Genomic DNA, 15,094 nt, shown 5'->3' with positions numbered 1-15,094 from the left:
GCAGCCATCCACTATTAACAGATACTCCCTGCAGCTCCCACCCCATCCCAGGAGCTTGCCAGGATTCACTAGGCTGTGAACCAAACCTGGTGGGCAGGCCTCTCAAAATGACAGATCTTAACTGGTACAACTGACCTCTGGTAAGGAAGTCTACCTTCCAGCTTTCCTTCTGCTGGAAGAACATCTGGGTAGTGGGATGAGATGGAAACTCCTTCCCTTGCTTTCTGCCACCATTATACTGGCTACCCTGCTTCCCAGCTTATCCCTGTGCGGCTGGTGAAGTCCCAGACACTGTTTACACAGAGCACAGCTGAAAGTGAACATGACAGATGATGTACTGTAATCTTTTGCAAGGCCAACTTTGGAGATGGTTGGATCACTTTAAGCTTTTTTTTCCCCTTAAATGTTCCAATATTCATTTCTGGCTATTGATCAGGGAGCATCATGCTTACACACACAGAGGAAGGTTTTAATAACTTTAGCACAACAGCATAATTTGAGTAAAATCTGTTAAGGTCCAATGCCATGATTTTATTTAACTAATGCTTATTCCAGTATCAGAGAAAGTACTCTACACAGAATTATATCACTCTTGATAACCAAGCAGCTGCTAATTCTTGCTGTAGTGCAGATGCAATTCATAGTCTATTTTCTTTGGGTCTTCCTTTCTGTGAACTTTGATTACATTCTTGCTGTCAGATGGAAATATCCTGCAAACAGTTCTTCAAATCTTCTCCCTTACTCTCCTGAAATCTCCACCTGTTTCTGGAACACAGTTCGGAGGGAGGCAGAAGACATCTGTCCAGTCAAAAGCAAAGATTTTCCAGATCTTTTGACTACCAAGGGCAATCTCAATAAAGCTGACATGCTCCTCCTTGAACATCCATGGCCTCATTCAGTTCCAACAGGCTGCTGCCAAAGGTAGTGATCAGGAGTAGAAACTCTTTGCTAATAACCTCACCACACTCATCGCCCATGCATGCTTCACCATACAGAGGTACTTAGAACAAAAGTGGGCTTCCATCTGCTGCACCAGGATGAGGTTAAATAAGTCAGTACAAACTGGGACATAAGTTTGGGACTTGAACATACTACAAAACTCAAGGTTTACTTGATGTGTTCTATACAGTGATCTCATTGCAGAGCCAATGAGTGATGATACACATTTTTACTGGCATGACATTTTGAGAATGGGGATTACAGTTTTTGCTTTAACGAAGTATTTCTTTCCTTAAAAATGAAAGAAGTTCACAAAAGAAGTGACTCAAGTACGAATGCGATACGATATCCACTGGCATAAACTATTCCTTTAGAAGTCAGAGTCTTTTGGAGATCAAGAGGGTGAAAGAGTTAGAAACAAAAAAAAACTTTTCATGCTGTCTACCTGAAGGCAGGTCCGATGCCCCACCAGTGCCATGGCTTCCAAAGCTACAGAGTGCACCATGGCCAGAGTGGGCAATGAACCCAGTGGTATTGGCACAAATTCTTCCACACCAGCCATCCAACCAACTGAGCAAACCAGCACAGCAAGTCCAAATTGTTATGGTAACACCCTCTTACTATTAATGCTATTCCAATGTCCTTTCCTGTAAATGGCTGACCAGGAATCTCTTACCTCCTGCCATTGGCATATATTGGAAGGATCCGCAGGTTGATACTTTTGGATGTATTAGAAAAGAATTCCAATTGCCATCAAATCCGAGCAGAACTCAAACCCAGAGTGTCTGGCTCTAAGGCTGGGACACTGCCTACTGTGTTGCAAGGGAAAGAAATACAAGATTGCAGTTTGGCAATTTTATCTCCTTTTTTCTTCTTTCCTACTGCCCTGGGTAGACCGACTCCCGTAATGGTATAATCAGCCTCTGATATCTTCTCCAAGTGGTCAATCCTCTGAGAGTTGGAAGGCTGTGGAAATGTGGCAGTTAACATAGAGTAAAACTCTAGGCTCATTTTGCTGTTACTCTAAATTTGGCAAGTGCATGTTTCCAAGTTAACATTCAAGAAAGGGAGCCCTGTTTGATTTCCTTCCAGAATGCTGGATTCTGCTATTGGAAGGACATTAAGAGCATAAGACTGATTTGTACCCACTATTCCTAGCCTGTGTAACTAACATACAAGTGAGTATATCAAATGAACCACTAAATGAGGAAACCTTTACGGTGCAATAATTGGCTAAACTCTGTAAATACATTTCGCAGTACATTTCTGAATTTTGATGTAGACCAGGCTTTGATTGATAGCAATTCTTACAGTAGCTCTAGTGTAATTAATATACCTCGCCAACAGCCCAGGACAATTCATGTTTGATGGGGCTGTCACATCTAGTTGAAAGTTGCCAAATTCATAAAGGGTGCTTATGAATTCACAGTATAAAGAAATATCTTTGATAACCATGGCATCATTATTTACAAGATAATCTTCCAGCCAAAATGCAATTATATATAATTGTTAAGTAAATACCTGGTTGAACAAGGTATGATGTACTGCAACTAATTTGGTGGCTTGAGCAGCACAGGCTATCAAGCAAATAGGTTTTTATAATTTGCTAAGAATATTGCTTTTGAAAAACAGTGCAGTTTTTGAAAGGACAATTCCTTCAATGAAATCCTGGAATAGATTTCCAACATTAAGCATCCCCTTAATGCAACTTCAAACTGCTTTTCCTCTCGGTAGGATTCAATCTGGTATTCATCCACCTACAGCACCCAATTAATTCAACAATCACAATAAGAAATACATCATGCATTTTACTAAAGCAAACACTCAAAACAATGCATGTGGAATTGGTCTGAATGAATCTAGCTTGATGAGCTGTTGTTTCAGTTTTCCTGATCATCTGCTCAATCTGCTTCAAATGGTGTCCTCAAAATAGAAGTGTGTGCTTGTAAGAAACAGAGGGCGATGAGAGTTAATGAAAATGTTATTAGGTAGGAGAGTGTTGATAACCCGAAAGAACCTTTCCAGTGAAAAACACACTTTAAACAAACAGCAACATTCTTTACATAAAAGACTCGAAGCTTCAGTCACACTGTCTGAACACTGTTCGTACGAAGGAATTTCAGGTGTGGAACTGATGTGAAAATAGGGTCGTAAGTAAGTGTTTACAGCACAGAAAGTGACCATTCATCCTTTCTGGTCCATACTGTGGCTATGCTCCACAAAAGCATCCTCTCATCTGCATCAACAAATTCGTTTTTAAAATGTATTTTTTAAACTCAATTCTGGACATCACTGAATAGACTAATATTTTAGAGCCTGACTGTAACTGGCCTGGGGAGGATGAGAAATTGGACTTTCCTATCTCCTACAGACTGGTTCCCCATTGAATGAGCTGTCTAAATCAATGGAGTACAGCTCCAGTCCAACATGAAACTAAGCTTAGAAAGTCAATGGGTGTTTTGTTGAACCGCCTGAGCACTTTACAATTTTAAAATGTCAATAAAGTGCGCACCCTCTTGTCAGCTCTCTCCTGTCATGAAACAAAATGATCATCAATCTGAAATGTTAACTGCTCTCCACCAGGGGGTGGTAAGTCACAGACCACAGGTTTTTGGAGCAGTACTGCAGGCCTGAAGGGGGAAGCGAAGGTCTAAGTTTTCCTGATGCAGTCAAGAGAAGCACTTCTGCTGTTCCACCGCACCAATGTTAGCTTCTTCTATTCCGACATTCACATCCTCATGCTTTCGCCTAAGAAGAAAAACCAAAGCAAAAGAGTAACAATTGTGGCTCCTGTGTAGGGTCTCACTCATCCCCCGTCTGTGTAATTAAGAGGAACATCCTTGCCACTTGCTGTAAAGATGTTAAAAATTCTGATTGTGGGTAAGCCATCCTGCTCTTTTTAAAGGCCTATCCTTAAATCCCTGAATGGAATTGGTTAAAATCTCTCGCAAATGCCCTCCAACTTTTGCCTGGTAAGCACAGGGAGGCCTGCAGTGTAATTACAATCTCGATGGCCACACTTAAACTTTCACAGTTACTTGCTTCAGCCTCGCAGTTTTTTATAGCCACATTCTTGACAAACTCGGTCACAAACTATTGGTAAGCCAGCAATGTTGATTAGATTCCCCACAGCGTGGAAACGGGCCCTTTGGCCCAACAAGTCCACACCGGCCCTTGAAGCATCCCACCCAGACCCATCCTCCTATAACCCACACACCCCTGAACACTACGGGCAACTTAGCATGGCCAATCCACATAGCCTGCACATCTTTGGTCAGTGGGAGGAAACCGGAGCACCAGGAGGAAACCCACGCAGACACGGGGGGAATGTGCAAACTCCACACAGACAGTCGCCCGAGGCTGGAATCGAACCCGGGTCCCTGGCTGTGAGGCTGCAGTGCTGACCACTGAGCCACCGTGCCGCCCCAATGTTGGTATGGCTGTGGATTGTACTGTATATAAAGTTCGAGGTGAAATCTTCATAGTTCCCATTGATGTTTTGAAATGTCTTCTGCTGTATTTTCCAATATCATACATGTCCACATTTTCAATACAAGTAGACATGCCAGTTTGTCATTATATAACTTAGTGAGATATTTTACCATAAATATCGCACTGTTTAACAGACAGCATATTTAAAACCTGCATTGAGTGAATAATGATAAAACAAAAGACTTGTATTTAAACATAATAAAATTCTAAAAGGTTCCTGTAGTGCAATTTAGAATGTCAGCATCATTGCAATTCTATTCTTCAGTTATTCACACTTATGCAAAAAAGCTTAATTTAACAACGCCACTTAGATGCAAGTTTGGTGAATTTAACATCCCCTTGTACAGAGATACGTGGGGACAAAAAAAATCAAAGTACTAAAACGTACAATGTGCAAGGTAAATGCAGACAAATTAATGTCCCTAAAAATCAAGGTTCAGTAGGTTGGGCTCTCGCTCTTTTTATCGTACGTGAAAATGACAGGAAAATGCACTGTTAGCATAGAGTTGCTTACAGTTAACATCGTCTGAGTCGCATTAGTTTTTGGAATGCCTGTTTGAAGTCCTCATTGAAAGCTGTGTAGATGACCGGATTGATGAGTGAATTCAAATAGCCAAGCCACGTGAAGAGGTCGGATAGCACAGGATGAAACCAGCACGCGTCTTTGCAGATGCCCATTACCAAGGCCACCACGAAGAAAGGGAGCCAGCAGAAAATAAAAGCACCAAGGATGATCCCTAAGGTTTTGGTGGCCTTGCGCTCTCTGGCTGCACAGATCCTCTTTCTCTCCAGGACACTGTCTGACACTTTGACTTTGATGTGGTTCAGGTAGACGGGAGATTCACCAGAATGAGGCAAGGTCTCCTGGCTGTTAAAGCCAACAGAGCAGAGAGAAGATCCGGTCGACCCGCTTATGAGCTGTACCGTAGTAAAGCGCTTTCCGAAGGCTGAAGGCGGTTTCTGAATCCTCGATCGCGCTGCCATGTAAATTCTGCCGTACAGTATAATTAGCAGCACGCTGGGGATGTAGAAGGCTCCGAAAGTGGAGTAGATAGTGTAGAATATCTGTTCGGTGTTGACTACGCACTCCTTGAGTTCATTGTGAGCTTTCGACTGCCTCCAGAATAACGGGGGAATGGAGATGCAGATTGAGATGACCCATACCACAGCTATCATCAGGCCAGCTCTACCCGGCGTGCGACGCTTAGTGTACTCCAAGGCATCAGTGATGGCCCAGTACCTGTCCAGAGCAATGACACACAAGTGCAGGATAGATGCAGTGCAAAACGTGATGTCAGAGGATAGCCAGATATCACACATGATCTGCCCAAGAGTCCAGGTCTTGATGACAGTATAGACAATACTGATGGGCATCACCATGATAGCCACTAGGAGGTCTGTGACAGCTAGAGACCCAATGAGATAGTTGGCTGGAGTGTGGAGTTTCCTCGTGAGGCAAATGGTGACAAACACGAATGAATTGGAAAGGATGGTCGCTAAGGTGATGATACCCAGAACGACAGACAGTGAAATCCTCAGCCCTAACTGACTGTTTTTATTCCAGGTGATTAGCATCTCCGAGGAATTTTCCGAGGATTTAGCTATTATAGCTGGAAGAGAAACTGAAGTGGACGAGTTATCGTGGTCCATCGTCAGTCAGATCGATGGGGTAGGTTTGAATAAGTCATTGTTTGTGTTCAGCCCAGTTTGCATGCTATCATACTCTTGTCAACAACTACACGCCAGCTGTTTTCATTCCCGCTTAGACTCATTGTTAATCCATCTTCACATCCAATATTTCACATCTATTTCGTGAAAAAGAAGAAAGCCAACTTTATATTGTCATAAAACTGATACCTATATCCAAATAGCATTCCCGATTGAGGTTATTTTAACAATGCCGATTACTACAAATTGCGATTATCTGCAGGAGAACGAGGGGCGACCTTATTGAGATGCATGAAATCATAGATAGGATGAATGCATATCGTCTTTTTTTCCCAGGGATGGGGAATTGAAAACTACAGGGCATAGATTTAAAGTAAGAGGAAATAGATTTGAGAGACCTGAGGGGTAACTTCTTCACGCAGAGTGGTGCGTTTATGGAATGGGCTGCCGGAGAAAGTGGTTGAGGCAGGGAGGTTAGCAGCGTTTAAAAAAACATTTCAGTAGGTACTTGGATGAGAAGAGTTTAGAGGGATATGGACCAAATATGAGCAACTGGAACTAGCTGAGTGGGCACCATAGTCAGCCTGGACCAGTTTGGGCCGAAGGGCCTGTTTCCATGCTGTGTTACTCTTTGACTGTATGAAGTCAGAAGTAGTAAATTTGCACTTCAGCTATTGAAATTAAGGGTGGATGTGTGTCTCAATAATAAAAAAAATTGGACATTAAAACGATTTTAAAAAATGTAATGCAATTACTAATGATCAAAAATAAATTTATTTCATGCCTTTCACATCTATACGATGTCAAAAAATTCAGTGACCAATTATTTTCCCTCACAAAAGTATGGTCACTATTGTAATACAAGAAACACTGCAGCTAATTTGTGCATAGTAAGCTCCCATAAGGAGCAGAAAAATTTCTTTCAGTGATATTGCTTGAAGGATAAATATTGGCTGGGACACTGGGAGAATCAGAATCCTGGGCAAATGTTTAATCTGGAGGAGCACTGCATTCCCTTTGTCGGCATAGGACTATCAGCCAGGAGTTTAAACTCAATTCTGTGGAACTGGACTTAACCTTCTGACTCCCAGGACAGGCTACCTAGTGAGCCACAACAGGCAGGAAATGGACAGCAAGCCTGCGGTTCTGTTCTGAAGTATAATTTTCTTGACTGCGCCGTTACCTCTTCCATGTCTGGTTTTCTCAAGGGTTAATCGTTTCTGGATCATGTGTTGTAGGCATTCTGCTGTTTATTTAAATTCATCCCCTTGGCACAAGACCCTTTTAAAAATATTTTAAACAAGCATAACGCCTGCAAGGAAGAAAATAAGATTTCTGAACACCGTTAGTTCCAGTGTCTCAGAATCTCTCAAGGCAGATGGGAGCCATTCGGCCCATTGTGCCTATGCTGGTTCTTTCAAGGTGTTACCCAATTGATCCTGCTCCCCTTCTCTTTCCATGCAGCTCTGAAATTCCCCCCTACCCCCCACTTCAGGAGGAAAGGCTTATGGCATCATAGAATCCCTACAGTGTGGAAGCAGGCTATTGGGCCCTTCAACTCCACACCGACTCTTCTCAGAGAATCCCACCCAGACCCACACCCCTTACACTATCCCTGTAATCCTACTTTTCCCATTGGTAATCCAACTCATCCATCTGCATAATAATAAAATGTGAGGCTGGATGAACACAGCAGGCCAAGCAGCATCTCAGGAGCACAAAAGCTGACGTTTCGGGCCTAGACCCTTCATCAGAGAGGGGGATGGGGGGAGGGAACTGGAATAAATAGGGAGAGAGGGGGAGGCGGACCGAAGATGGAGAGCAAAGAAGATAGGTGGAGAGGGTGTAGGTGGGGAGGTAGGGAGGGGATAGGTCAGTCCAGGGAAGACGGACAGGTCAAGGAGGTGGGATGAGGTTAGTAGGTAGCTGGGGGTGCGGCTGGGGGTGGGAGGAAGGGATGGGTGAGAGGAAGAACCGGTTAGGGAGGCAGAGACAGGTTGGACTGGTTTTGGGATGCAGTGGGTGGGGGGGAAGAGCTGGGCTGGTTGTGTGGTGCAGTGGGGGGAGGGGATGAACTGGGCTGGTTTAGGGATGCAGTGGGGGAAGGGGAGATTTTGAAACTGGTGAAGTCCACATTGATACCATATGGCTGCAGGGTTCCCAGGCGGAATATGAGTTGCTGTTCCTGCAACCTTCGGGTGGCATCATTGTGGCAGTGCAGGAGGCCCATGATGGACATGTCATCAAGAGAATGGGAGGGGGAGTGGAAATGGTTTGCGACTGGGAGGTGCAGTTGTTTGTTGCGAACTGAGCGGAGGTGTTCTGCAAAGCGGTCCCCAAGCCTCCGCTTGGTTTCCCCAATGTAGAGAAAGCCGCACCGGGTACAGTGGATGCAGTATACCACATTGGCAGATGTGCAGGTGAACCTCTGCTTAATGTGGAATGTCATCTTGGGGCCTGGGATGGGGGTGAGGGAGGAGGTGTGGGGACAAGTGTAGCATTTCCTGCGGTTGCAGGGGAAGGTGCCGGGTGTGGTGGGGTTGGAGGGCAGTGTGGAGCGAACAAGGGAGATGAGCTCCTGAGATGCTGCTTGGCCTGCTGTGTTCATCCAGCCTCACATTTTATTATCTTGGAATCTCCAGCATCTGCAGTTCCCATTATCTCATCCATCTGCATCTCCCTGGATACAAGGGGCAGTTCAACATGGCTAATCCATCTAACCTGCACATCTTTGGACTGTGGGAGGAATCCCACGCAGACAAGGAGACAGTGTGCAAACTCCACACAGACAGCTACATCTCGAGAGCAATATGCATCACACAGTGTTTCTCACTATTCAGTAACTTCATGAGGATTGCTTTAAATCTAAGGAAATCAGCAATGTTCTAAATGCATTATTTTAAAAGACACACCATCCTCACTACAAATAGCAAAATCCCATAGAACCTGGGGATGATTACAACCTTTGGAAAATGATACGTTAGCTTTAAATGAAGCACAGCCCATAATCTGTAATTGCCTCTCAAGTGTGACAAGAAATTAACCTTTTGAGGGCTACAGCAGGTGACACAAACATTCCACTGTCAGGAATACGGAAGATATTTCTTAACCACTAAAGTGACAATGGTTTATGTGGACCTCAACTGCAATCATCAGAAAAGATCGCACTGGAACGACATTAGCAGAAACGTCTCAGTCTCCCACTAACGAACGATTTTATCATCAGAGACAATTGAGACCCACAATGGGTCTAGTGTAATGACTGCCGGTTCACATTCCAGCTGGCAATTTGAGAACACTGTTCCCAGTTAAAGTGACCACGATTTGAGGGATTGTCACGAAAGCAAACTAGCCTTCTCAGGCAGGACATTTGCCACCCTTACCCGGTCTGGAGACCTGGGTCCAAGTCCAAACAGCTTCGGATTGTCTATAATAACTGTATATCTGAACAGGTGGATTAAAATAATCATTACCCAATCTGGTTTGTGTGAGATCCTCGTTTCACTCTAATTGACATTCGACAGCCCTCCGAATGAGTGAGGCTAACAAGATGGGATTAAACAGCGACTCAAAAACTAGGGCCAAATCATTGATGTGAGCCTTAGCAGTAATGCTAACACAGAGTTAATCTAACAAAAAGCATACCCCTTTAAAAACTAAAGAAGCGATTGGGACACAAAACTCCACAACCACAGAAATTAGGGGTGATCGTGTCTCTTGCTTGACTGCCATCCGACAATACTGTGAGTAATTAAAGATCCACGCAGCGAGATTGTCCCAAGAGAGTCTTATCCTCTCTAAAGGAGTGAGATAAGAAATGCCGAAGTGGTCGAGAGGTGGCGGGCTAACAGCGAGCCTCAGTATTGGGGAAAATATCCAATTAGTAAAATAAAGTCAAGCTCCCGATTTTCTCATATTCTGGTTCGTGTTTTCAAACCCTGACGCTTTTGTTCATTTGAACACACCGTTACAACAACAACTTAAATATTTCCCGTTGTAAGCTGATGAAATTGGTTTCATATGGCGGCGGGCGATTCTGACAGGCACAGGTTAAAGCAGGAGTTCACCGAATAGAACAGAGCTTTGGGCTACTGCAAACAAATCTCATTCTCCCCAAATAAAAACTGCTTTGAATCGTCAAAAAGTCACCGGAAAGTGGCGAACAGGAGGAACCGAAATTGCAACGTACAACAGGATAACCTTCGAACGAACTTAACGCCGAGCTGCTTCTTCGCAATCAAAAAGCTGCGGAATTAAAGTTGCAACAAAAAGAAACAGGAAGACGAGAGGAGATATTAAACATTGAGTTAACAGTTAAAAACCGAAAGCGTTGTAAGGCGATTAATGACAAAGCGTTGACACGTTCTGAACAATCATTTTAGTGAATTTTCAGTATATCGAAAGCTAAGGGCTACTTGCCAGTCTAGTTTTGTTTATATTCACACGCAAAAAAATTGGAGAAACTCAGCAGGTCCGTCAACATCTGTGGACTGTGCCTCTCACCTCAGCCTATCCCTCTGGGCAGCGTCTCTCATCCTCGCCTTTTCCGCTTTAACTTCTGTTGCAGGTTTTATCTATGTGCCGTCCTCTCCAGCGCAGAAGTTTAATATGAATGCGCCCATCATAGCCCCTGATCTGGCTCGGTTTCTCGCCCAGCGTTTGGTGTACACCTCTCGCCTCTAACCAGGGAGTACAGGCTCTGCCGCTGCTGCTGCTGTGGGCGATCAGTACGTTTTCCCATTAACATTCTCCACACTCTTCAATCATCCGGTGAAGCCATCCCTCCCCCCGATGACACAGCGTGCCTGTGATAGAATGAGAGAGTTAGAACTGTGGTTTCTCTCTCAATCGTATAACATCGCCCGGACAAAATCAAAATCCCACTCACAAAGCTACTACCTCTGCCTTACCCTGCTCAGGAGCCAAATGCACACTAAATCGCAAGGAGAGCGAGAGGGTCCAGGGAAGAGAGACGGGACTATCTGCAAGTAAGTACACCAGCCCATTGGCTCCATTCAGTAGCTGAGTGGGGCCAGGCAGATGCAATGCTATTGGAACGGCGCACGACTGTTTATGCTGGTGTGTGGCTGGGTCCCAGTTCTCACACTGGCCGAGGTTTGCAGAGCATGCGATCCATCAGGAACCAGGAACAGGAGTGGACAGCATATGCAGTTCCCCTGTGTGTGTGTGTGTGTGTGTGTGTGCGTCTTGCGGGGTGGGGGGGGGGGGGGGGAGGTGGTGTGGGAGAGATCTGGTGCAAGGCTGGACCGGGTTAGTTTGCGACGGTTGGGTGGGTTAATAATTACAGAATGCAATTGGGACCGACTGTCGTGTATGTAGGAATGTACCGGCCTCGTCCAAGGAGATAAGCCAGCCGGAGGTCCTGTCTGTGAACCGGCCAACAACACAAAGCGTGCTGGGGGTCTTCAGAACCTCGTGGCCAGCTTTATTGAAAAGGGACTGCACCCCGTTTCTTCCGATGTGAAATGAAGAAGAAAAAACATCGAACGATCCTATCATTCGTGTTGTGGGATCTTGCTGTGCGCACACAATTACGCCTCTCTCCGACGTGGCTACTGAGCAAGAGCCATTCAAGAGCCCAGAAACGGCCCGAGTTTAATGCCTGTTCTTTCTGTTTTCAATCCCTGTATCGGGGAGAAAAAACACACAATCCGTTCAATTGTTTTCATGACCAACTGTTTCAGATAAAATGCCTGCCCTCCCGTCGAAATATGGGCTCTTGTGGTACAGTGGTAGTGTCCCCACCTCTGAGCCAGGAGGCATGGGTTCAAGTCCCACTTGCTGAAGAGGTGAGTAATTACAAGTAATCAGTCTGCACCACTGCACGCTACCCGCAGAGCAGCTGGGGGGCTGAGACTGTCACACATCTCTTGCTGAAATGTGCCTTTGCAAAGGAAGTCTGGAGAAAGATGCAGTGCTTTTTGTCAGGGCTCGTCCTGAACAGCGCTCTGTGACGCACAGCTGTGTGCCTTAAGGTTCCCCGGACGCAGCCCATGACAAAAATCACCTTGCGCCTGGACGACCATCAACTCAGTAACAAAGCTCTTTGCTCTGCCCAAACTTCTTGGTTCTCCAGAACAAGAAGCTGACCCTGGCCGAGCGCTGCAGACTGGCACATTCCTAGGCCCAGGACTACATGCTCAGGGAGGCACTAAAGCTTGGGGCAGCTGCTGCCAAGGTGCAGTGGGGAAAGACCATCGTCTGAGGTATTTCTGCTGACTATAAATGCAGGTTTGTTCAGTTATCGAGACCCCCCCAATGAATATAAATATTGTCTTGTATGTGGAAGAGATGCCTTTAGTTTGTTGGAACAGAGTCAAACTCAAATGTTTGTTTACTTGTTATGCGACTGTATAGAGCCAAAATGCATTTGTAACAGTGTATATACAAAGAGACATTTTCGAAATAAAAAATTTTTTAAAATAAGAAAACATTGTAATAATATCCCTCTGAACAGGTTGATGAAGAGAGAACTGTGGACTTTTGTGGCACAGTGGCAATGTCACTGCCCCTAGACTAGGAGACCCCAGTTCAAGTCCCACCTATTTCAGGAGTCTGTAATAGAATCTCAGAATAGATTGATATGGAAATAAAAATCCACATAGAAATGAGCTGTGGCAATTTCCTTACCTCTGTGCCAGAGGGTCCAGTCTTATGTTTCACCTGCTCCAGAAGTCTGTACAATAAAAAGGTCTCCGATCAGATGGATTAGAAAATATTTACATAGAAATGTAGAATTACATTGTCCTTAACAGATTTTACATGCAGTGTGATTTAGTGGTGGCAGTCAATAGATTAAAATACGCCCGGTGTATTGATGGTGTGAAACAAGCTTTTCAGCAGCTTCAAAATCTCCGCACTCTCCGGCGTCGTCCCAAGACCAGCCCATCTTGTCCCCGCCTCCTCGACGTGTCCATCTTTCCTCCTGGCAACTGCTCCTCCCACCTCACTGACCAACCCCACCCCCACTTCCTACCTATTAGCCTCACCCCCCCGCTCCTTGACCTGTCCATCTTCCCACCCTCCTACCCGTCCCTCCCTCCCACTGACCAATCCCCATCCCAACTTCCTACTTACACACCTTCACTGGGTTCATCCCGCCTCCTTGACCTGTCCGTCTTCTCTTCACCTATCTGCCCTTCTATCATCGCCTGCCCCTCTCTCTATTTAGTTCAGAATCCCCCGCCCCTCCCCCATTTCTGAAGAAGGATGTAACCTGAAAAATCAGCTTTCCTGCTCTTCTGATGCTGCCTGGCCTGCTGTGTTCATCCAGCTCCACACTGTGTTATCTCAGACTCCAGCATCGGCAGTTCCTACTATCTCTTATGTTCAGTTGTGTGTTAGAATGCTCCTGGATTACAAAAGGAAAACATTTGCAGAAATATCAGAGCTGTAGTGGTGAAGTGGCAATGTTAGTACCTCTGAACCAGGGGACCTGGGCCCCACCTGCTCCAGAGGTGTTCAGTAACACTTCTGAACGGGTTTTTGTTTTAGAAAATACCTGTATAGAAATGCACCATTTCAGCTGGACTGCTATTTCCTTCTCAATTGGTACATCCTCAGTAATATTCTTCAAGTAGCCATCAGATTGAATGTGATTTTGCTGCAGAATTTAATTAATATTGCAATGCTGCATATGAGCATTGTTACAAATAGGACAAATTAACTACAGGTTAACAAATTAACTCTCTGTGCTGAGTAAAATGTAACCCACATTTAACCTGATATCTCCTACATTACAACAGTGACTAGACTTTGAAAGTACTTGGTTGGCAATAAAATGTTTGGGATCTGATGAGGTTGTGCAAGTCGCAACTCCTTCCTTAAATAGCTCAAATTACTATTCGCTTCCATTTTCACACGATCAGACTATTTTAAATGAGTTTCCTTCTTGACACTTGTTCTAATTGCTGAATTACTGCTCAGGAGAAACATTTCTCTTCAGGGTCTGAGATCACACCCTACCTTTAGCCAACATCTCTGAAAAACAGACTCATTCATCACTCATTTCTGCTGGTGGGATTTTGCAGTGTGTGAAAATGGTGCCTCTCCTTGCCCCCAGGAGTGTTGGACTTTACAACTGCTTAATTTATATAATCGCCTCGAATGTTTTAGAGAAGTGCGATCAACGCCAACGGGAACATTAGTAATTAATGATCTTTACTTGGCAGTTGGCCTCTTATATCATTTATTTCTTAATGTATTCAGTCAGTGAATGATGACTGCCAAATTCGAGGGAAAAACATGTTACATTTCTAAAGTGCTTTTAATGGTCGCATGATGACCCTGTTCACTGTACACCGATCAAGGACTTTTCAAAGTGCAGTCACTGTTGCAACATAGGAACCATGGCAGTCAATATACGCACAGCCAGATCCCACAAATAGTGGTGTGACAATAATGTTGACCATTCATTTCTTTGAAATGGCGCCATAGTTTGTTTTAAATGTGGTCTGAGTAGTAGCATGGCCTTGCCTCACTATTTGCCCACTTGGCTCTTGAGTTTATCTTTAAATGAATGAAACTTTCCAAGATCTCCTTTAGTGGTGGTTGCCTAGATTGTAGCTTTTCACCACCTCCACTGGTTGTACATTGTTCCTTTTGGATTATAGGTGCCAACATGAAAGACCTCTCAGCCAGGCATGGTGAGGCACTTTGCTGGCCTGGCTGAACAGAGAGGAGGCGAGTTCACTTGTATGCATTCCTTCTCCTGATGATGCCTTTGGAAGAGGGAAATCTTCCCTGTGGAAGAAGAGTGGGTGCAAATGTCAATCAAACCTTGAATCTGAGCTCCAGTTCTTAAGTGAGAGCACAATAAGTGAAAGTCTGAGAGATTATACCACCCACGGGGCTTATTTTTAGTTTACCAGTAGGTACCAGCACATGTAAGTGGATTGCTTGGGAACTGTGCAGTACTTTCAGTGATGAAGAGACATTTTTAGCATATATGAGGTTTATTGGGTATTTAATTATC

At 44.6% G+C, this 15,094-nt stretch overlaps 1 protein-coding gene across 3 annotated transcripts; it reads right to left on the bottom strand.

Annotated features, from left to right (window-relative positions):
- Positions 1-550: 550 nt before the first annotated feature.
- Positions 551-12,933, bottom strand: LOC125464853 (5-hydroxytryptamine receptor 1D). 3 transcript variants are annotated; one of them, XM_059654349.1, is made up of 4 exons: positions 12,751-12,933; positions 10,603-10,904; positions 4,946-6,236; positions 551-3,687 (listed from the first exon to the last, which is right to left on the bottom strand). In XM_059654349.1, exon 3 carries the CDS (start codon positions 6,079-6,081, stop codon positions 4,948-4,950), a length of 1,134 nt encoding a protein of 377 aa, XP_059510332.1. In that variant the 5' UTR covers positions 6,082-6,236; positions 10,603-10,904; positions 12,751-12,933; the 3' UTR covers positions 551-3,687; positions 4,946-4,947. The 3 variants fall into 3 exon arrangements, with proteins under 3 accessions (XP_059510332.1, XP_048413653.2, XP_048413652.2); XM_048557696.2 differs by having other exon boundaries at positions 551-6,236; XM_048557695.2 differs by lacking the exon at positions 12,751-12,933 and adding an exon at positions 11,010-11,233 and having other exon boundaries at positions 551-6,236.
- Between the last annotated feature and the right edge of the window lie 2,161 nt (positions 12,934-15,094).

This window comes from Stegostoma tigrinum, chromosome 24, assembly GCF_030684315.1.
Source record: "Stegostoma tigrinum isolate sSteTig4 chromosome 24, sSteTig4.hap1, whole genome shotgun sequence".
Taxonomy (NCBI): Eukaryota; Metazoa; Chordata; class Chondrichthyes; order Orectolobiformes; family Stegostomatidae; genus Stegostoma; species Stegostoma tigrinum.
The sequence above is the reverse complement of the archived record's forward strand: the minus strand, read 5'-3'. Positions and strand labels throughout refer to the sequence as shown.

What these genes read in the sequence shown, in the direction of transcription:
- LOC125464853 (XM_048557696.2), bottom strand. Translation starts at nt 6,081, where the DNA reads ATGGACCACGATAACTCGTCCACTTCAGTTTCTCTTCCAGCTATAATA.